Source organism: Bos taurus, chromosome 10, assembly GCF_002263795.3.
Source record: "Bos taurus isolate L1 Dominette 01449 registration number 42190680 breed Hereford chromosome 10, ARS-UCD2.0, whole genome shotgun sequence".
Taxonomy (NCBI): domain Eukaryota; kingdom Metazoa; phylum Chordata; class Mammalia; order Artiodactyla; family Bovidae; genus Bos; species Bos taurus.
In genome coordinates this window covers 14,515,935-14,538,058 of record NC_037337.1, presented here as the reverse complement: position 1 = coordinate 14,538,058, position 22,124 = coordinate 14,515,935, and the positions used below count along the sequence as shown (strand labels likewise).

The 22,124-nt window shown below is 38.7% G+C and overlaps 1 protein-coding gene across 2 annotated transcripts in view; it reads right to left on the bottom strand.

Annotated features, from left to right (window-relative positions):
- Positions 1-22,124, bottom strand: part of MAP2K5 (mitogen-activated protein kinase kinase 5) — a 271,359-nt gene that overhangs the window by 115,129 nt on the left and 134,106 nt on the right. For both annotated transcript variants that reach the window (XM_024997213.2, NM_001206770.1), the window contains exons 14-15: positions 5,112-5,185; positions 4,099-4,149 (exon numbers count right to left, since the gene is read on the bottom strand). In XM_024997213.2, the coding sequence (XP_024852981.1) occupies positions 4,099-4,149; positions 5,112-5,185 (125 nt within the window). The remainder of the gene's footprint in view (positions 1-4,098; positions 4,150-5,111; positions 5,186-22,124) is intronic.

Genomic DNA, 22,124 nt, shown 5'->3' with positions numbered 1-22,124 from the left:
AAGAGTTCAGTCCCTGGAAGCTGATTACAGAAGTCTGACTCCTCACTCTGCTACTTATTAGCTGTATGAAATTGGTTAAGTCACTTAGCTTCACTATCCCTCGTTGTCGCCATCTGTAAAAGAACAATATTTATCTACCTCACAGGTTGATTGTGAGGATTTAAAGAGTTCGGTCATCTCACACTCTAGCAAAGTAATGCTCAAAATTCTCCGAGCTCGGCTTCAACAGTACCAGTGAACCAGGAACTTCCAGATGTTCAAGCTGGATTTAGAAAAGGCAGAGGAACCAGAGATCAACTTGTCAACATCTGCTGGATCATAGAAAAAGCAAGGGAATTCCAGATAAATACCTACTTCTGCTTCGCTGACTATGCTAAAGCCTTTGACTGTGTGGATCACAACAAACTGTGGAAAATTCTTCAAGATATGGGAATACCAGACCACCTTACCTGCCTCCTGAGAAACGTGTATGCAGGTAAAGAAGCAACAATTAGAATCGGACATGGAACAACAGACTGCTTCAAAATTGGGAAAGGAATACATCAAGGCTGTATATTGTCATCCTGTTTATTTAACATATGTAGAGTACATCATGCAAAATCCTGGGCTGAATGAAGCACAAGCTGGAATCAAGATTGCCAGGAGAAATATCAATAACCTCAGATATGCAGATGACACCACACTTATGGTAGAAAGTGAAGCGGAACTAAAGAGCCTCTTGATGAAGGTAAAAGGAGAATGAAAAAGTGGGCTTAAAATTCAACAATCAAAAAATTAAGATCATGGCATCTGGCCCCATCACTTCATGGCAAATAGATGGGGTAACAATGGAAACAGTGGTAGACTTTCTTTTCTTGGGCTCCAAAATCACTGCAGATGGTGCCTGCAGCCATGAAATTAAAAGACACTTGCTCCTTGGAAGAAAAATGACCAATCTACACAGCATATTAAAAAGCAGAGACATTACTTTGCTGACAAAGGTCCACAGAGTCAAACCTATGGATTTTCTAGCAGTCATGTATGGATGCAAGAGTTGGACCATAAAGAAAGCTGAGCGAAAAAGAATTGATGCTTTTGAACTGTGGTGTTGGAGGACTCTTGAGAGTCCCCTCGACTGCAAGGAGATCCAACCAGTCAATCCTAAAGGAAATCAGTCCTGAATATTCATTAGAAGGACTGATGCTGAAGCTGAAGCTCCAATAATTTGGCCACCAGATGCGAAGAATTGACTCATTGGAAAAGACCTCGATGCTGGGAAAGACTGAAGGCAGGAGGAGAAGGGGACACCAGAGGATGAGATGGTTGGATGGCATCACCAACTCGATGGACACGAGCTTGAGCAAGTTCCGGGAGTTGGTGATGGACAGGGAAGCCTGGTGCACTGCAGTCCATGGGGTTGCAAAGAGTCGGACACGACTGAGCGACTGAACTGAACTGATATGTAAAGAAAAGGGTGATTAGTGCATGGTTCTAATTAAGTGTTCACTATTACTATTGTTTTTATTATCACTGTACTGAAACAGGTATGAATATAAAGTGAGAGACATAGATGCAAAATGAGTGCACTATATTAGTGACCTTTAGTTGCAGATACTCACAATTTATTATTTGTCCTCTACCCTATACCTCCCAGCCCCCACTCATGTCACTCCACCCTCTAATTCTGTCTTTGTTCATCCTCCCAAAGTGATCTCTTTTGTAAGTGCCCTTTTCACTTACTATTTGAATCATCAAATTTATACATTATATGCCTTCTTATTCTCTAAAGGTATGCACGGTAAAACTGAAGCCTTTATTATGTCACACATGACATGGCCACATATAATGCCATGTTTCCTATTTTGCCAAAATCTTATGTGGATTACAGAGTAGTGCCACCATACCTGGCTAACTGCATGGAAGGCGCTCAGTAATTACAGGTTGATTAATTAAAAGCACTCAGTGTCAGAAATAGCTTTTACTGGCATAGACCAAAGGTTGGCAAACTTTTCTTGCAAAGGGCCAGACAGTTATTTTTCACTCTGTGGGCCATATGGTCTCTGCTGCAACTGTCAAAACTATCCCCCTCTGCCACTGCAGCGCTACAGCCCCCACAGACAACACAGAAATAAATGGGCGTGGCCACCTTCCAACGAAACTTCTTAAAATTTTTTACTTTGAAATACTTATTAATAAGAAGTGGAAAAACATATTCTGGGAGGTTTTGTACATTCTTCACTCAGTCCCTCAGTTGCTAGCACTCTTAATACAGCATCACAACACCTCAGGCAGGGGTTAACATCTGTGTCAGAATAAATGTTACTTCCACCTTCCCCCACTCCCAACCTCTGTTCTCACAGCAGTTAGGTAAGTCATGGTCAACAAGAGCCTGTTGAATTGAGCCAAGCTCATGGTCTGTGTATCACACTCTTTGCTTTCTAGAGTTTTTCACTTTTTACAGCTTGAACTAGAAAGTGGATAACTAGAGTTCCCTTGCCCAAGAAGCAAAGCAATTTTAGCTTTGCCAATATGAGCTAATGTTTCATAATTTTAATCTTCACATTTTCAATTAAGAGATGGATGCATCACATACATCCATACACAAAAAGGAAAAAAAAGTCATGTCTTTAACGTGTACCTGGGAAATACAATTGTAACCTGGATTTGTACATTCAAACACATTGCAATTTAATTATTAGAGCTAACGCTACTAAGAACACAATGGAGAGTGGAAAAGTTATTTCATAAATTGTTTGTTTTAAGTCAGAGTATTCCATATTTTTTCAAAGACTGACATGGCATTTGGCATGGCTTTGTTAATTATAAAAGTGGCTCACCAATCTCAGCTAAGCTGGTAGAGCCAAGAGGGTGATTGCGTTTTATAAAAAACAGGTATGGGGACTTCCCTGGTGGTCCAGTGGTTAAGAACCTGCCTTCCAATGCAGGGGACGCAGGTTTGATCCCTGGTTGGGGAACTAAGATCCCACATGCCATCCCATGCATCGCAGTTAAGACCCGATGCAGCTAAACAAATAAATATTAAACACTAGGTATGGTGATTCAGAGATTAATTTTTTGTCACATTACCCAGAAAAATGAGAAATAATGAATTTTCTTTAAAAACAATGCAAGGCAAAAATTAACTGTTTTGGTACCTCAATTTAAAAAATGCTTTGTATTGTTCTGAGAATAAGATCCAGAGTTCTATCCATATTAACATCCTTTTCACAAAATAATATATGAACAAAGAACACCAAGAATAAGATCCAAGGTTCCACACATAGTTCGTTTAACTCATATGAAGACTACTTGGAGTGAAACTGACTACCTGAATAAATCCAGAAGCCTCATCAAAAAACTAAACCTAAGATACGAAAACAAAACGTCGCTCCAAAATACTAAATAAGTTTCCTGCCTGTCGTTTCCCAGCACCCTACTCTTGAAGTGAAAGTGGAAACCAATAAATAAAAGCAATTTTATGAACACAGATAACTTCACTTACTTAAAAGGCAGGCAAAAGAAAAAGGTCAAACCCACACTGGTATCTGAAATAGTTCTATGCGTCTACTTCTTATTCCTGGTAAATTTGTTTCAGAGGGACTAATAAGTTATCTTTTAATAGACATGAACTCAAATAAACAGAAGACAGACATAATGTTTGACAGGAAAATGTCTGCTAAATCCTTACATTCAGAAGCCCATAAGTAATAATTTAATTTTTAATTAATAATCTAATTTTCATCTGGTGTGGAAGCATGCTTATTCCTGGAAAAAACAGTTGATCTTATTGACTGACATTTTGATATACTTTAAGGTTAATTTAATAAGCAATGAGGCAAAGTAGCTAATGTGCTGTAAGATGCAATTTTTCTATAGGATTGCATTCAAAACAATTTTATATTTGAACCAACCGGTTAAGTCAACAAAGTGAGAGAAGTTGGTAGCTCCTGTATAAACCCTAACATCTTTTAGGAAGACTTAAAAATCAAACCATGACTGGATTGACTTCGTAATTTATGATCTGTTAGGCTAAAGCTGTGGATTTGATTCAAGAACTGTACATTACCAAGTACATAAAGATGTTGCTTTTAAATGTTATTTTTGCATAAGTTTACTTACCGCCATATAAGCATTTGTTCCAACATACGTCTTGGCTATAGAATTCACCAGCTATGAGACAAAACAGTCTGTTAGAACAATATAAAGATAATGTGGAAATAAAATGGGCAATTATTCCTCATTTAACCTACAATCATCATTTCTATAAATCAACTAAAAATTATGTAAAAGGGAACAAATTTATCTACAAAGGCATTAAAAATGATTAAATCTCTTTTCTTTTGAATGTGATTTCCAATTTAAACAAGCACAGCTTTACAGTTTATAGCAGATAACCTTCAACAATTCACTTAAGCAGGATGCTTATCGCTTTAGTACCCCAAACCCGCCTGATATAAAAAGTCAATTTGAAGTAGAATTTGAACACACTCATTTTTTAGTCAGATGGCTCAAGATGTGAATGAAGCCCCATGCGTTACCAGAATGAAACGAACACTAAATACGCTGGAGGGATAACAGACTTTGACAACTCATAATACAATGATGACCTTCGCTTTGGTCTTCGTGTTTGGCTGGGAGTAAAGGTGGCTGCAATTCAAATCAACATCACAGCATGCTCGTGGGTCACTATCACCAGGGTTCTCAGGGGAGGCCCAAAATGGAAATTAATTAAAATTTGTGCTGCACATTGTAATGGCCCTCCACCATTGTTGCTCCCAATATTAATTTTTATTGTGGGCCAGTTGGGCTCCCCAGGCACAGCTCCCATTCTGCCCTCCCTTTTGTCTGGCCAAAACGCTTTCATATCAAAGCTGCATATCAATGAAGTTTGCTATTCGTAAGTAGTAATTACAATATCAGCAGTTTTTACTGTCATTAAACAATGAACAATCATATTCTGATGAAGGCAACTCGCTCAGAGATTAAAAATGAATAACACAATCCCAGCCAACGAGAAGATGCAGAGTTCTGTTTGTCTGGCAGCTAGGTGATTTTTCAATCCAGAGAGAGAATGAAAACAGGAAGTAGATGTTACAGAGACGAGAACAGATCAGGAGCAAAAAGAGACCTACCTGAGTGCTAACTCCAAAATCACACAGCTTGACTTGTCCTCTTGTGTTTACTAGCATATTGGAGGGCTTCACATCTAAAAAGGGACCAGAAAAACCCATGTAACTAATTCAATATCTACCGAGCTTGTTCTAAAAAAAGCACACACACACCAAACCATATTGCAGAAATGACATCATCTGTTCAACCTAGAATTCTAATCACAAATTTAATGCAAAGCATTTTATCTGGAGGCAAAATGTAAGGTCCTAACTCCCACACTTCCAACCATTTCTGGTTTCTGTAGAAGCCAGAGTTTATTTATTTCATGTGAAAGTCAAATAAAATCTTGGCTTGCAACAACAGTAAACACACCTAACACCCTACTCCAGCTTTCAGAAAAAGCAGATAAGAAAATGTAGCCTTCTTGCAAAAAATTTGTACAAAATGGCTTAGCTTTGCTCTTAATGTGAAACTGCTTCTCCCACCTAAAAAGTAAGGCCAAAGGGAAGCCAGTAAAGAAAAAATCATTCAAAATGTTTGCTGTAACAGGTTATATCTGATTGAAACAATGAAGGTGTGAATGCATTACTGCTTTTTCCTGGTTTTACATGCAAACCATACTTCAGATAATCCTCAGAAATTGACCTAAAAGATGTATGTACGTGTGTGCATGCGTGCACTTATCAGTCTTTTATTTATCCCTCTCGTCCCTTATATCATTTTGACTGTTTTTAAAGTTAACAAAAGAACTGACATAGCTTTTGCCAAGGCAGTCTGCTAAATAGACACAAAGGGTTTCTGTGAAGCCTCGTCAGTGATAACAATAAGCCTTTTCAGGAACTCAAGGAGCCAACAAAAACCATCCAAGCAGGATGAGACCACAGCACTTCTATTGGTACAGGACAGCACCTGCTTCAGCATTTTATCTTCAGCAGCAAAAGTGGTTTGGAACAGACAGCTTGCTGTATTCAATAGAATATATGACCACAATTACTCCAAGACTGAACAAAAGACTCAGAATTTCTATGTAACATCTAAAAAAAACTGTGAGTTAATCTCATGCTGCCCAACCAATCTGCAAAAGGGTACCTCCCCAAAAATATCTTGCCAAGAGTAGGTACTTAACTCAAACTTCAGGTTCAAACTCAGTAACCAACGATTACTGAACCCTATCTCCCACGTGACAGGCATCTTCTCATACATGTGCTTGTTCAGTGTTGCCTGACTGACACCAGAATACACACTCCATGAAGGCAGGGACTTAGACTCTTTCACTGACTTCTAGATACTAGTTCCCGAAGAGGGCCAGTCATACAGGAAATGCTTAATAAATATTTGTTGAATAGATGAGAAAAAATGAACGGAAACCATGAACACATAGCATTATTTTGTTAATGATTATGTTTCCGTGATCAGGGGTTAGCTGTAGACTATGCCTCTGTAGCGTACCCTTTCAGATAAGACATACTATATACTTCTTGTAGGGGGGCTTTCTCTCTGAAAATAGGTCAGTATGCCTAGGCATGTGTAAGCTTTTTTTTTTTAACCAACTTGCCTCTCTGCTTCCAGTTTTCCCCAATTTCAACATAAACCTTATATCACCATCATATTAAATACACTTTCACTGTATAACTTCTCTCCTAAGGAGGAAGTAAAATATTCCCTGACCTCCCCCACCAACCCCAACGTGAATTCCCTAAGAATAGGGTTGTGCTTTCATTTGAAATCACACTTGAAAGCAGTTTCAACTCAGTTTAGTTCAGTTGCTCAGTCGTGTCCGACTCTTCGCGACCCCATGGCCTGCAGCACGCCAGGCCTCCCTGTCCATCACCAACTCTCGGAGTTTACTCAAACTCATCTCCATTGAGTCAGTGATGCCATCCAACCATCTCACCCTCTGTCGTCCCCTTCTCCTCCTGCCTTCAATCTTTCCCAGCATCAGGGTCTTTTCAAATGAGTCAGCTCTTTGCATCAGGTGGCCAAAATATTGGAGTTTCAGCTTCAACATCAGTCCTTCCAATGAACACTCAGGATGGACTCTGGTTGGATCTCCTTGCAGTCCAAGGGACTCTCAAGAGTCTTCTCCAACACCACAGTTCAAAGGCATCAATTCTTCGGCGCTCAGCTTTTTTCACAGTCCAACTCTCACATCCATACATGACTACTGGAAAAACCATACCCTTGACTAGATGGATCTTTGTTGGCAAAGTAATGTCTCTGCTTTTTAATATGCTGTCTAGGTTCATCATAACTTTTTTCCCAAGGAGTAAATGTCTTTTCATTTCATGGCTGCAGTCACCATCTGCAGTGATTTTGGAATCAGAGATAGTAAAATCTGTCACTTTTTCCACTGTTCCTCCATCTATTTCCCATGAAGTGACGGGACCAGATGCCACGATCTTAGTTTTCTGAATGTTGAGTTTTAAGCCAACTTTTTCACTCTTCTCTTTCACTTTCATCAAGAGACTCTTTAGTCCTTCTTCACTTTCTGCCATAAGGGTGGTGTCATCTGCATATCTGAGGTTATTGATATTTCTCCCGGCAATCTTGATTCCAGCTTGTGCTTCATCCAGCCCAGCATTTCTCATGATGTATTCTGCATATAAACAGTTTTATATGTGCAGCCTCAGTAGTCTGCACAAAAAATACACATCATAGACAGCCACAGTAGACACTCAATAAATATTTGCTGAACTGGAAGAAATGTTAAAGCCTGGTCTTATTTTCCAAATTTAATTCTCACTACAGGCCCTCAACTTTAAATATTTTTCTTTTGGACAATCTGCTCTTTTGTATACTGATACCCTTAAACTGGGCTTCTCTGGTAGCTCAGTTGGTAAAGAATTTACCTGCAAAGCAGGAGACCCTGGTTCCTTCTCTGGGTCGGGAAGATCCCCTGGAGAAGGTATAGGTTACTCATTTCAGTATTCTTGGGCTTCCTTGGTGGCTCAGATGGTAAAGAATCTGTCTGCAATGCAGGAGACCTGGGTTCAATCCTTGGGTTGGGAAGATCCCTTGGAGGAGGGGACAGCAACCCACTCCAGTATCCTTGCCTGGAGAATCCCATGGACAGAAGAGCCTGACAGGCTGCAGTCCACGGGATCGCAAAAAGTCAGACACAACTAAGCAACTAAGCACAACACAGCACCCTTAAACCACTCTTAAGCCACACATCTCATGGAGACAGTTCCGTTCAGTTCAGTTCAGTCGCTCAGTCGTGTCCGACTCTTTGCGACCCCATGAATCCCAGCACGCCAGGCCTCCCTGTCCATCACCAACTCCCAGAGTTCACTCAGACTCACGTCCATTGAGTCAGTGATGCCATCCAGCCATCTCATCCTCTGTTGTCCCCTTCTCCTCCTGCCCCCAATCCCTCCCAGCATCAGAGTCTTTTCCAATGAGTCAACTCTTCGCATGAGGTGGCCAAAGTACTGGAGTTTCAGCTTCAGCATCATTCCTTCCAAAGAAATCCCAGGGCTGATCTCCTTCAGAATGGACTGGTTCGAGGGACTCTCAAGAGTCTTCTCCAACACCACAGTTCAAAAGCATCAATTCTTCAGTGCTCAGCTTTCTTCACAGTCCAACTCTCACATCCATACATGACCACTGGAAAAACCATAGCCTTGACTAGATGGACCTTTGTTGGCAAAGTAATGTCTCTGCTTTTGAATATGCTATCTAGGTTGATCATAACTTTCCTTCCAAGGAGTAAGGGTCTTTTAATTTCATGGCTGCAGTCACCATCTGCAGTGATTTTGGAGCCCAAAAAATAAAGTCTGACACTGTTAATGAACAAATATTCTGAGCTCCTGGAAGAAGGGGCTGCCTGGAAATCACAAGGCATGGTAAGATGAACAAATCCTTAGTTTTAATCAGACACACATTTGACTTAAGTGGACCAACAGAGAGAAAAGAATAAAACAGCAAAATTTCTAGATTACATTCTGAAAGGCAAGGTGTAAATAAGAACCGGATGGCATTTTCAGCTCTCCAATATCTTTTTTTAACTTACATATATGCCTACTGCCTGATTTTGTACATTTACTTTTCAGTTTAGTTTTCAGAAATAGTTTGTGTATGAAAGCAGCAGGCATACAGCCATCCTAAAACAACTTCTGTATTCCAACTAGACTGGTCTAGCCATTGTCTCAAAAGAAACAAACCTCTAAAACACCACTACCACGCCATAATTCATGCTGTGTCCCAGACCTCAACCTCCCTGGGTTTAGAAATCCTTACTTGATATTTTTTGACTGAATCTTGTCCATCCTTCAACTCAAGTATCCCATCTCCCTGTTAACGTATCTACTTGGCCACCAAAATCACTGCTTCCTTTGAATTGCCAAGGCATTTACTCTCTGTACCATTTAGAATTGAGCATGTGACACCTTTTTTTTTTTTTTAAACCAGTAATTACTTACCATATTTACTGTTAAAGGTATCATCAAGTAATAAGTTCACGGGGGAGGAATGTCTTTACACATTTTTGTATTTATCCTGTGTGAGCATAACATCTTGCTCACTGGTTGATGGCTTCCTAAACAATACACTGAATTTGCTAGTGTAAGTGTTCCCCTCCCCAGCAACACTGGACCATAGTAGATCCCTTTAAACAAAATCAATGGATTCAGGTGAGGAGACAGAAGCCTGACTCAGTGGACACACAGACTTGGATTTTAGTCTTTTGGGCCCTGACAAATGTGACTTTGGACTAGGCATGTGACGTTTTAGTTTTCACCTCTGTAGGGAGATAATAAAAGTTACTGCATCTTAAAAAATTGTGGGGATTAGATGAAATAATGAATGTACAATAGCTTTTAAACTGTCAAACACTCTATAAATATAAAGTATTATTATTATCTACTGGCAATCAACCAAGTCATAAAAAGTGTTGTATTTCTTTATGTTCAGGAATAATTTCTGTTGCTACTGCAGTAATTTCAAGCTGTATTTAGGTAAAATACTAGTTGAACAAAAGTAATTTCCAAAGTCCAGTGAGTAGAATGATAAAACCTATTCAATGTTTATGAAGAGGCATATTTGCCAGACTATATGTACTCATTCCCCAATAAGGCCAAAGAACTGGTCTCCTTACTTTCACACTTGCTCTACAGCCTGTCATGAACAGCACTGCTACAGTGATTCTTTTAAAACCTAAATCAGGGACTTCCCTCGTGGTCCAGTGGTTAAGATGCTATGCTTCCACTGCAGGGGGCGCAGGTTCAATCCCTGGTCGGGGAACTAAGATCCTGCACGCCATGTGGCATGGCCAAAAAATATAAAAAATAAAAACCCCAAAATGTAAGTAAGACCATGTCATTTCTCTGCCTGAAACCTCCAGGGGTCTCCCAACTCAATGCAAAAAGCAGCCCTCATGGTTTCTGAAGCCTTCTCTGAGCTGCCCCCCTATTACCTCTGTACTCATCCTTCCTACTCCTCTCCCTGCCTGCTCTGCTTCATCTCACTGGCTGCCTTTTCAGGCGTGCTCCTTCCTGCTCTGTGGTTCTATATCACTGGAATACTTTGCTCCCATATATACAAGCAGGCGTGGCCTGAGCCTTTGCTTTTTTTTTTCTTCCAGGTTTCTGCTCAAATGTTACCCTTGTAAGAGAAGGCTTCCTCAACCATCCACTATGAAAAGCAGTACTTCCAACCTCAGAGATTCATTTTCCCTCTTCCCTATTTCAATGCTCCTCTTAACACTTAGCATCATCAACACTCTATATAGGTACATGTAAATCTGTTCTGTCTCAGTCTTCCCTTCTTGAAGGGAAGCTCCATGAATGCAAAGATGTGATCTGTTATGTTCAATTCTATGTTTAGAATGGTGCCTGATATGCATAAGAAATGGTATCTGTTGAACAAATCGTGAATGAATATTCCCACTAAATAAATGGGCAAATATGTATACCTGGAGAGGCATGAATTTGGACTGAGATGGAGCTCCATCTTTTCCCATCCGATGGCATATATTTCAGAATAAGTATATTTCACTATTCATGAATATATTTGTGAATGATATTGTTCATTCTGAGAGAACCTATAGGCATTCAAAAATACTCATTCAACAAATATTTACTGATGCCTTAGCATGTGCCAGATATGACAGGGTAGGCACTGTGGAGAGAAGCATGAGTAAGATCTGTCTCTACCCTTCAGAAGAGTCATTAAGGAACTGTTGGTATATATTTTGACTAAAAATAGTATATATGAGATTTCAGGATAATACCACTGCTTATGTATACTCTAAATGGTATTTGCTTCTATAATAAAAACAGTGAGAATTATGTAACTAGAGAGTTTCCAAGCTTGGCTGTGCATTAAAAAAATTTTTTTTTTGGTTCCACCTCAGATCTATGTCGGAGAAGGCAATGGCACCCCACTCCAGTACTCTTGCCTGGAAAATCCCATGGATGGAGGAGCCTGGTAGGCTGCAGTCCATGCTAAGGGTCAGACACGGCTGAGCGACTTCACTTTCACTTTTCACTTTCATGCACTGGAGAAGGAAATGGCAACCCACTCCAGTGTTCTTGCCTGGAGATTCCCAGGGACGGGGGAGCCTGGTGGGCTGCCGTCTATGGGGTCGCACAGGGTTGGACATGACTGAAGCGACATAGCAGCAGCAGCAGCTGCAGCAGATCTATGTATGTATGCTACGTCACTTCAGTTGTGTTTGATTCTTTGTGACCCCATGAACTGTAGCCCACCAGGCTCCTCTGTATGTGTATATACATATGTGTGTTGTCTGTGTGTATATACATATATGAATATACACATATATGTGTGTTGTCTGTGTGTTTATACCTCAGATCTACTGATTCAGAAATCAATCTAAAACAGTCTGGTCTTCATGTCAGCATTTAGAAAAGATCAACATAACCTGCTATATTTCCTTCTGATTTAACTGCTGGCAAGTTCAGAATATCTGAAAAGAAATTTTATTGTTTAACTTTGCTTTTTAAATCAATTTTATTCATTAAAAATCAATTTTATTGCAGTCATTTTAGGTATATAATGAGTTTGACAAATGTATACATCCATATAACTATACCATAATCAAGATATGAAACATTTATATCACCCCCCCAAAATTCCCTGTGCCCTTTATAGTCAATTCCATCCTGACCTCTGGCAACTGCTGATTGATTTGTTATTTTTAGGTGATTTTTTTCCTTTTCAATATATATCATAAACCCTGTAATAATTTTGCTTTAAAAAGTCAATGATTGGTGTTTGGATAACACTTCTCTGTCACTAATATCTAAAGAAGTTATCTTGCACACAGTATCAACTAGGTCTTACTTTTTTGACAAATCTGACATTTTTGCTATAAATTGTAGTATTTAGACCATTCAAATTTAATGTAATTGGTGATATGGTTGAGTTCAACTCTACTATCTTACTATTTGTCTCATCTGTTCTTTGTTCCTTTCTTCTTTTATTGCCTTCTTCTGGATTGGTTTGGCTCTTTCTAGCATTCCACTGATCCCTACCATTGGCTTCTAAGCCAGAAGTTGGTAAGCTTGTTCTGTAAAGGACTACATTTCAGGTGTTGAGGCCAGTACTCAGTTTGCCACCGCAGGGCAGAAGCAATCACAGGCAATATGTAAACAAGTGAACATGGCTGTGCTCCAGTAATCTTTGTTTGGTAGTGAGCCGAATTTGACCTGTGGGTTAAAGTTTGCCAGCCCACTGGAAGGTTTTTTTTTTTTTTAATGGCTATTCTAGGGATTACAATGTTAACATTTCAGAGTCTACTTTCAAATAATATTAGGGTATTTAATTGATAATGTAAGAATATTAGAACAGTATGTTTCCATTTTTTCCCTCCCATCCTTTGTGATACTATTACCTATTTTTCCTCTACATGTCATAGAGGACATGCCACAATATAGTCTTTATTTTTTCTTTAAATAATCATCTTTATAAAAAATTTAAAAGAAAAGCCCTTTTATATATCCACAGGTATATCATTCCTGGTACTATTTATTTCTTTGTGTAGACCTAACTATCAATGTGGTATCACTTTCCTTCTGCCTAAATAACTTCCTCTAACATTTTTTATAATGATCGTCTATTGGCAATGGATTCTCTCTTCTTTGTTTGCCTTAAAAAGCCTTTATTTAACTGTTATTTTGGAAGAATATATTTACTGGACTTAGAATTCTGGATTTAAAGGATTTCATTTCTTCAATATAGTAATGATGTGTTTCCATTGTTTTCTGGCTTGCATAGCTTCTGAAAAGAAGTCCGCTGTCATTCCCATTTTCTGTTCCAATCTTTAATGTATTACTTTTACTCTGAATATTTTAAAGATTTAAAAAAACCACTGGCTTTAAAGTTTTTATTTTGATGTACTTTGGTATGGTCTTGTATATGTCCTGGTTAAGTTTGTTAGGCTTCTCAGATATCTGGGTTTATGGGTTTCGTCAAATTTGGAAAGTTTGAGAAGCGTTATTTCTTCAAATTATTTTTTGCTCCCTTTTCTTTTTCCTTTCCTTCTGAGACTTCACTTACGCATATATCCTAGACTTTGTTATACTGTCTCAAAGGTCAAATGAGTTGGTGCTCATTTTTTTTAAAGTCTTTTTTTTCTTTGCAGTAATTTTAGATAATTTCTATGTTTCTAACATCGAGATTACAAACTGTTTCTTCTGCAATTTCTAACCTATTGTTAATTACACTAAGTGAAATTTTTACTTCAGGTGTTTTATTTTTCATATCTAGTAAGTTCCCTTCGATTTTGTCTCCCATTTCTCTCCTCATAATGCTCATGTTTTCCTTGAAATCCTTGAGTATATTTATTAATATAATAACTGTTCTAAAGTCCTTGTCTCCTAATGGGAGAGTCCTATTTCTTTTTTTTTTTAACAGAAAGAATTTAATGTAGGAAATTTGCTACATAGGAATTGGAAGGCTAGAAAAATGAAACTAGGGTAATAATTTTAGGAAGCAGCTATTGCGTCCTCAGAGAGATTTCTGCTTCTATGTCAAAGGGATTTCCTAAGCAAGAATACTGGAGTGGGTTGCCATTTTCTTCTCCAGGGGATCTTCCTAACTCAGGGATTGAACCCACGTCTCCTGCATTGCGGGTGGATTTTTTTTTACCATTTTGCCACCAGGAAGGTCCAAGAACTCAGAAGAGAAGCTTTAAAGAGTCAAGTGTTCAGACCTCCAAGAAGAGGTCACTGCCCAGATGCAGGTCATATTTGTGAAGGAGCATATGGGGCTGGTTCTCCATGTGCTAACAGAAGCTGGGTGCTTGGGTCAGGACCCAATGCTGAGGTGATGCTGCAAGAGGTGCAGAAACCAGGTAGGTACAGAAACCACTGGCTCTGATTCCCACCTCAGTCTCTCTCTACTGCCCCCTACTGGCAGCACCTAACAAAGGGTCACCAGTCCAAAGGTACTCTGAAATGTGATTTGCAGAGACCCAGTATTCTTGCCTGGAGAATCCCAGGGATAGAGGAGCCTAGTGGGCTGCCGTCTATGGGGTCGCACAGAGTCGGACATGACTGAAGCAACTTAGCAGCAGCAGCAGCCTCTGCATCACAGATGAGTGTGTGGAAAGAAAAGTGGATGCGGGTTGAATTACTGCAGATAGACAACTAGCAAGTCTCTTACACAGTAGATCTGGACTCTGCACACAAAACAGGCTCCAAGCTTTGATATTTGGACGTCTGTCTAGGATCTTCCTTCTAGATTTGATTGGCTTTTTCTTCCTTAGTAATTTATTTTTTTGCCTATTTTTAAAATTTAAGTAAAAAAAGTTTTTTTACAATGTTGTGTTGATTTCTGCCATACAGCAACACAAATCAGTCATAATTATACATACATTCCTCCCTCCATAGCCTCCCTTCCCCTCTTTCCACCCCTCCAGGTCATCACAGAGCACCAGACTGGGTTCCCTGTGCTACACAGCAGCTTCGCACCAGCTATCCATCTTATACCTGATAATGTATACACGTTGACACTACCTTCCCCATCTATTCCACTCTCTCCTTCCCCCACTGTGTCCACAAGTCCATTCTCTATATCTGCATCTCCAGTCCTTCCCTGCAAATAGGCTCATCAATGCCATTTTTCTAGATTCCATATATTAATATATGTATTAATATACTATATTTGTTTTCTTTTTCTGACTTATTTCACTCTGTATAACTCTGGCTTTAGGTTCATCCACCTCATGAGAGTCTCATTTCTACTGATTGATTATTTTTCTGGTTATGGTCTTTCATTCACTGTCACAAGAAAAAAAAATGTTTTTCATGTGCTGATTTTTATTAGATGCCAGATATTTGCATTATGTTGTTGAGTGATTTTATTGTAATCCTTTAAAGAGTGTGAAACTTGATACTGGCAGGTAGTTAACTTACTTGCAGAGAACCAATGTAGGAGAACTGGGTTTGATCTCTGGATCGAGAAGATCCCCTGGAGAAGGAAATGGCAGCCCACTCTACTATTCTTGCCTAGAGAATTCCATGGACAGAGAAGCCTGGTGGGCTACAGTCCATGGGCTGCGAAGAGTCAGACATGACTGAGTGACTTTCACTTTTCACTCCAAATTGTTAAACAGAACTGCATCATAACTACTGATAATCTACATAGGTTGACAACTGCTGCAACTTAAATATTTGTCACATCATCATTAAAAAGCCCATCTTACTGTGAAATCTCACTGAAGAAGTGGGAAAATATTGTGACAGGAGACACATGTGATGGAATCATTGTTAGTTCTTCCGTGAACAGTGCTAGTCTTTCGGCAAGAAGCCTGCCTTCAGGTAGAACTCATATAATGAAATTTGCATCTGATCTAATATATCAGATGATTCACATCTTGACTTTCTAGGATAAGAGTCATTGTCATTACTGATTCTACAGAGCAGTAGCTTCCAGTATATATAGTATATGTTTCTGCCATTTATTGTATTTATTTGTTGATTCATTGAGCACTGTTTCTTTGACAGGCACTGCTAAGCACACAGTCTCAGTTAATTTTTATAACAACTTTTGTCAATATAGGAAGATCAGATGTCACCTTTAATCTATATATCATACACTCACACACACATACTCACTCTGTCACACACATGTGCCCACGTGGGCAAATACACACACTTTCTGTGTTACCTCTGCTTTTCCTGAGAGGATCTGGCCAACAGGAATCTACAGTGACTCCTATACAGCCTTATCTGTATAAAACAACTAAGATTCTTCTAAAGTGAAAGAGGATAGGAAATACCTGATATCACAAATGGATAACTTTACATTGAACCTTCATTTCACTTTATCTGACATAATGTTGACTTTGTGGCCAACACAAAACAAACCTCAAATTAGGAAACACTAAAATGTGTTATTTTATGTATAATGCAAAGGAATTAGAGTTAATTTGGTTTTTCACTAAAGGTTTACGGTTTACATTAGATGCAGCTTGTTACTTTTTAGTGGTATGAAAAGGACCTGTATATAATTTCAGATTCTACACATCTCATTTGTATTTTCTTTTAGAAAATGTCTCAGTTAAAATCAATGCTCCACTATTCATTTAAGCTCCTTTGCCTTCAATAAAACTAATTGATAAACCCTAATAATTAATGGCCTGATTAAACCAAAATGACTTACAGCTGCCCTGATGATTGCCATTTATAATCAGTCACTTTAAAGACTCATCTTTTTTGTGCTTTGCTTACAGAAGAAAGGCTATGATGTTTTTAAGCGAGCTGAATGAAAAGCTGTATGCTCTCAGTTGTTTGTTTTCCATAACATGAAATTGCATTAAAATAAGCATAGTTACAACTGTCTTCTTAAAAGTAATGTTTCTGGCCTAATCTGTTGTGCTCTTGTTCATGGCTTGGAATGAAGTTGAAAACAAGCCAAAACAACAACAAAAATTATTTTAGTATTCCTGGAACTATTCTTGAGAATTATAGAATTCTATAGAATTATAGAAGTTGTTATCAAAATTCTATAATTTTTCCATCTCTTCCAAACATGGAAGAGATAAATTCATTGACTATATACTAGGTTTGTTGATGACTCAGATATAAGGTGGATTATTTTATTCAGATAAAGTGAAACTTAAATCAGAGGATTTAGTTAGCCTAAATCTGAATTCATGTGATGGAATTTGAAGCAAATTCCAACATAAAAAGATTCCATTTGCTTCAAATTCCATTACATGAATTCAGATTTAGGCTAACTAAATAAATTCTTAATTATTATAGCTTATTTATTTCAAAAAAGGATTTGAGGGCACATGTGTATGAGAGAGTGAATATGTATGTGTAAGTGTATGATATATAAGATTAAAGGTGATATCTGATCTTCCTATATTGACAAAAGTTGTTACAAAAATTAACTGAGACTGTGTGCTTAGCAGTGCCTGTCAAAGAAATGGTGCTCAATGACTCATCGAATAAACACAATAAATGGGAGAAACATATACTATATATACTGGAAGCTACTGCTCTGTAGAATCAGTAATGACAATGACTCTTACCCTAGAAAGTCAAGATGTGAATCATCTGATATATTAGATCAGATGCAAATTTCACTATATGAGTTCTACTAGCTTTGTAAGATTTCACCCTATAAAAGCAGAGGCTGATACTTGGCCAAAAACTCAAGGAGACTTCCACGTAACTTCCTGAGCTCTTTCTCTGCACAGTTCCTTCCTCTCTAGGACTCTGCTCTATAAATTTCAGCCATTTCAGTCTTCTTGATTACCTCCAAGGCAGTGCTTAGAGGATTATTAGGGGCTTCCCAGGTGCCACTAATGGAAAAGAATCCACTTGCCAATCCAGCAGTCTAGAGACTCAGGTTTGATCTCTGAGTCAGAAAGATTCCCTGGAGGAGGACACGGCAACCCATTCTAGTATTCTTGCCTGGAGAACCCCATGGACAGAGGAGCCTGGCAGGCTACAGTCCATTGAGTGGCAAAGAGTCAGACATGACTGAGGCGACTGAGCATACACGCATGTAGAGGATTATTAGAAAACTATTGGGAAGTTGGAAAAATGGCAGAACTTACAAATAGAATATCAGTGTCATGCAACAGGTGGTTTTCTAGAGGAGCCTGTAACTAAATAAAAATCAGCCTCAAAGTGTCTTTTAAAATTAAATGTAAACTTACCATATAATCTCTGTGGTTGCATTCCTATTTTAATAAAGTATGAAATATCAGTTAATTATTGACACTGATCATACAGTATGTATCAATGGAAAATGGTTATTTCTTTTCAAAATTGATGTGTATTATGTGATCTGATTCATTGTGATTACAAATATTTCAAGAAAGATACATACAACATACAACCAAATAAAGACTTGTGTATGAACAGTATCATTATTCGTAATAATCCCAAACTGGGTACAATCCAAATATCCCTCTACTAGTAAATGGATAAATTTCTAGAAACATACAAACTTCCAAGATTGAATCATGAAGAAACAGAAAACTGAAAGAGACCAAACACTAGTAAGGAGATTGAATCAGTAATGTTAAAACTTCCTACAAACAAAAGACCAGAACCAGCTGGCTTCACTAGTGAATTCTATACCAAACAGTCAAAGAATAAAGAATACCAATTCTTCTCAAACTCTTCAGAAAAATAGCATAAGAGGGACACTTCCAAACTCATTTTGTGAGGCCAGCATTACCCTGATGCCAAAACCAGACAAAAATATCTGACTCTTCAAAGGAGAGATAAAAGAGAGTCTCTTAAATAAATGGTGTTTGAAAAAAATGCACAGCCACACTTTAAAAAATGAAACTGGACCACTATCTTACAACATACACAGAATTTCACTCAAAATGGACTAAAGACTTGCATATAGAACCTGAAGGCATAAAAGCCCCTGGAGAAAACAGAAGGGTTAGTTCCTTGACATCAGTCTTGACAATGATTTTTTTTTGGATTTGACATCAAAAGCAAAGGTAACAGGGACTTCCCTGGTAGTTCCATGGTAAACAAAACATCTTGGAATGCAGGGGACATGGGTTCAACCCTTGGTCTGGGAAGATTCCACATGCTGCGGTGCAACTAAGCCTGTGTACACAACTGCTGAAGCCTGCACACCCTAGAGCCTGTGCTCCAGAACAAGAGCAGCCACCACAAGGAGAAGCCTGTGCACTGCAAACAGAGAGCAGTCCTTGCTCATTGCAACTAGAGGAAAAGCCATGTGCTGCAACGAAGACCCATAGCAAACAAAAAATTAAGTAAAAATAAAAAAGCAGAGGCAACAAAAGCAAAACAAAAACAAAAACAAAACACACACAAGTGGGACTATATCAAACTTAAAAGCTTTGCAGAGCAAGGGAAACCATCAACAAATTGGAAAAGCAACCAAATGAATAAGACAAAATATTTGCAAATCATGTATCTGATTAAAGTCTGTCTGTCTGTCTGTCTGCATGTGTGCTCAGTCGTGTCCAACCGTTTGTGATCCTTTGGACCATGGAGTCTACCAGACTCCTCTGTCCATGGGATTTTTCAGAAAAGAACACTGGAATGGGTTGCCAATGCTTCCTCTAGGTGATCTTTCTGATCCAGGGATCGAACTCCTATCTCCTGTCTCTTGGATTGCAGGTGGATTCTTTACTCTCTGAGCCATTGGGGAAGCCCTGTTTGATTAAGGGTTAACATCTAAAATATATAAAAAGTTCAGACAACCTAACAGGAAAAAAAAAAAAAAGTCAACGTGATTGAAAAATGAACAAAGGGTCTGAACAGACATTTTTCTAAACAAGACATACAGATGGCCAACAGGTACATGAAAAGGTGCTCCACATCTCTAATCATCAGAGAAAAGCAAATCTAAACCACAAAAAATGGGCCAAAGAACTAAATAGACATTTCTCCAAAGAAGACATACAGATGGCTAACAAACACATGAAAAGATGCTCAACATCACTCATTATCAGAGAAATGCAAATCTAAACCACTATGAGGTACCATTTCACCCCAGTCAGAATGGCTGCGATCCATAAGTCTACAAGTAATAAATGCTGGAGAGGGTGTGGAGAAAAGGGAACTCTCTTACACTGTTGGTGGGAATGCAAACTAGGACAGCCACTATGGAGAACAGTGTGGAGATTCCTTAAAAAACTGGAAATAGAACTGCCTTATGATCCAGCAATCCCACTGCTGGGCATACACACTGAGGAAACCAGAAGGGAAAGAGACTCATGTACCCCAATGTTCATCGCAGCACTGTTTATAATAGCCAGGACATGGAAGCAACCTAGATGTCCATCAGCAGATGAATGGATAAGAAAGCTATGGTACATATACACAATGGAGTATTACTCAGCCATTAAAAAGAATTCATTTGAATCAGTTCTAATGAGGTGGATGAAACTGGAACCTATTATACAGAGTGAAGTAAGCCAGAAAGAAAAACACCAATACAGTATACTAACGCATATATATGGAATTTAGAAAGATGGCAACAATAACCCTGTGTACGAGACAGCAAAAGAGACACTGATGTATAGATCAGTCTTATGGACTCTGTGGGAGAGGGAGAGGGTGGGGAGATTTGGGAGAATGGCATTGAAACATGTAAAATATCATGTAGGAAACGAGTCGCCAGTCCAGGTTCGATGCACGATACTGGATGCTTGGGGCTGGTGCACTGGGACGACCCAGAGGGAGGGTATGGGGAGGGAGGAGGGAGGAGGGTTCGGGATGGGGAACACAGGTATACCTGTGGCGGATTCATTTCAATATTTGGCAAAACTAATACAATACTGTAAAGTTTAAAAATAAAATACAATTAAAAAAAAAAAAAGAAAAGAAAAAAAAAAAAAGATACCACCTCACATCTGTTCGGATGGCTGTTATCAAAAAGACAAGAAATAACAACTGCTGGCAAGGATGTGGAGAAAAGGGACCCTGGTCACAGCTGATAGAAATGTAAACTGGTACATGGAAAATGGGCTTCCATGGTGGCTCAGATGGTAAAGAATCTGCCTGAAGTGCAGGAGACGTGGGTTGGATACCTGGGTCAGGAAGATCCCCTGGAGAAAGGAATGGCTACCCGCTCCTAGTAGTCTTTCTGGGAAATCCCATGGACAGAGGAGCCTGGCGGGCTACAGTCCGTGGGGTCGCAAAGCGTTGGACACAACTGAGTAACTAACACTTTCACTTTTACTATGGGAAACAGAACGGAGATTCCTCAAAGTATGACAAACAGAGCCACCATAAGATCCACCAATTCTACCTCTGGGTATTCATTCAAAGGACATAAAACACTCACTCCAAAAGGTTATCTGCACCCCCATGTCCACTGCACCATTATCTGTAATAACTGAACAGGGAAACAACCTGAATGTTCATGAATAAAGAAAATGTGGCACATACAGTGTGGTGTATACATATGTACTATATACAATGTGGTATATATAATGAGATACTTTTTGGCCATAAAAAAATGGTATCTTGTCATTTGAGACCACACAAATGGACCTCAAGGGCACTATGCTAACTGAAATAATCAAAAAAAGACAAATACCATGTGATCTCACTTTTCAGAATCTAACAGCAACAACAAGAGCAGCAAAACAAACTGATAGATACAGAGAACAGACTGGTATTTGCTGAGGCAGGAGGGATTTGCAAGGGGGGGCAAAATGAGTGAAGGAGTCTAACGTACAAACATCTGTTTTTAAAATAAGTGTGTCACAGGGATGCAATTTAATACACAGAGATTACATTTAATAATACTGTATTACACATTTTAAATTTGCTAAGAGAATAAACCATAAAAGTTCTCATCACAAGAAAAAAATTCTCTATGTCTGTATGGTAACAGATGTTAACTAGGCTTATTTTGGCGATCACTTCATAATATATACAAATATTAAATCATTATGTTGTACACCTGAAACTAATATAATGTTGTATGTCAATTATACCTCAATTTTAAAAAGACATTTTTAAAAAAGGAATGAACTGCTGACATATCCATGTTACTAAATGGATAAACCACAAAACGATTATGCTAAATCAAAGAAGTGAGACAGAAAA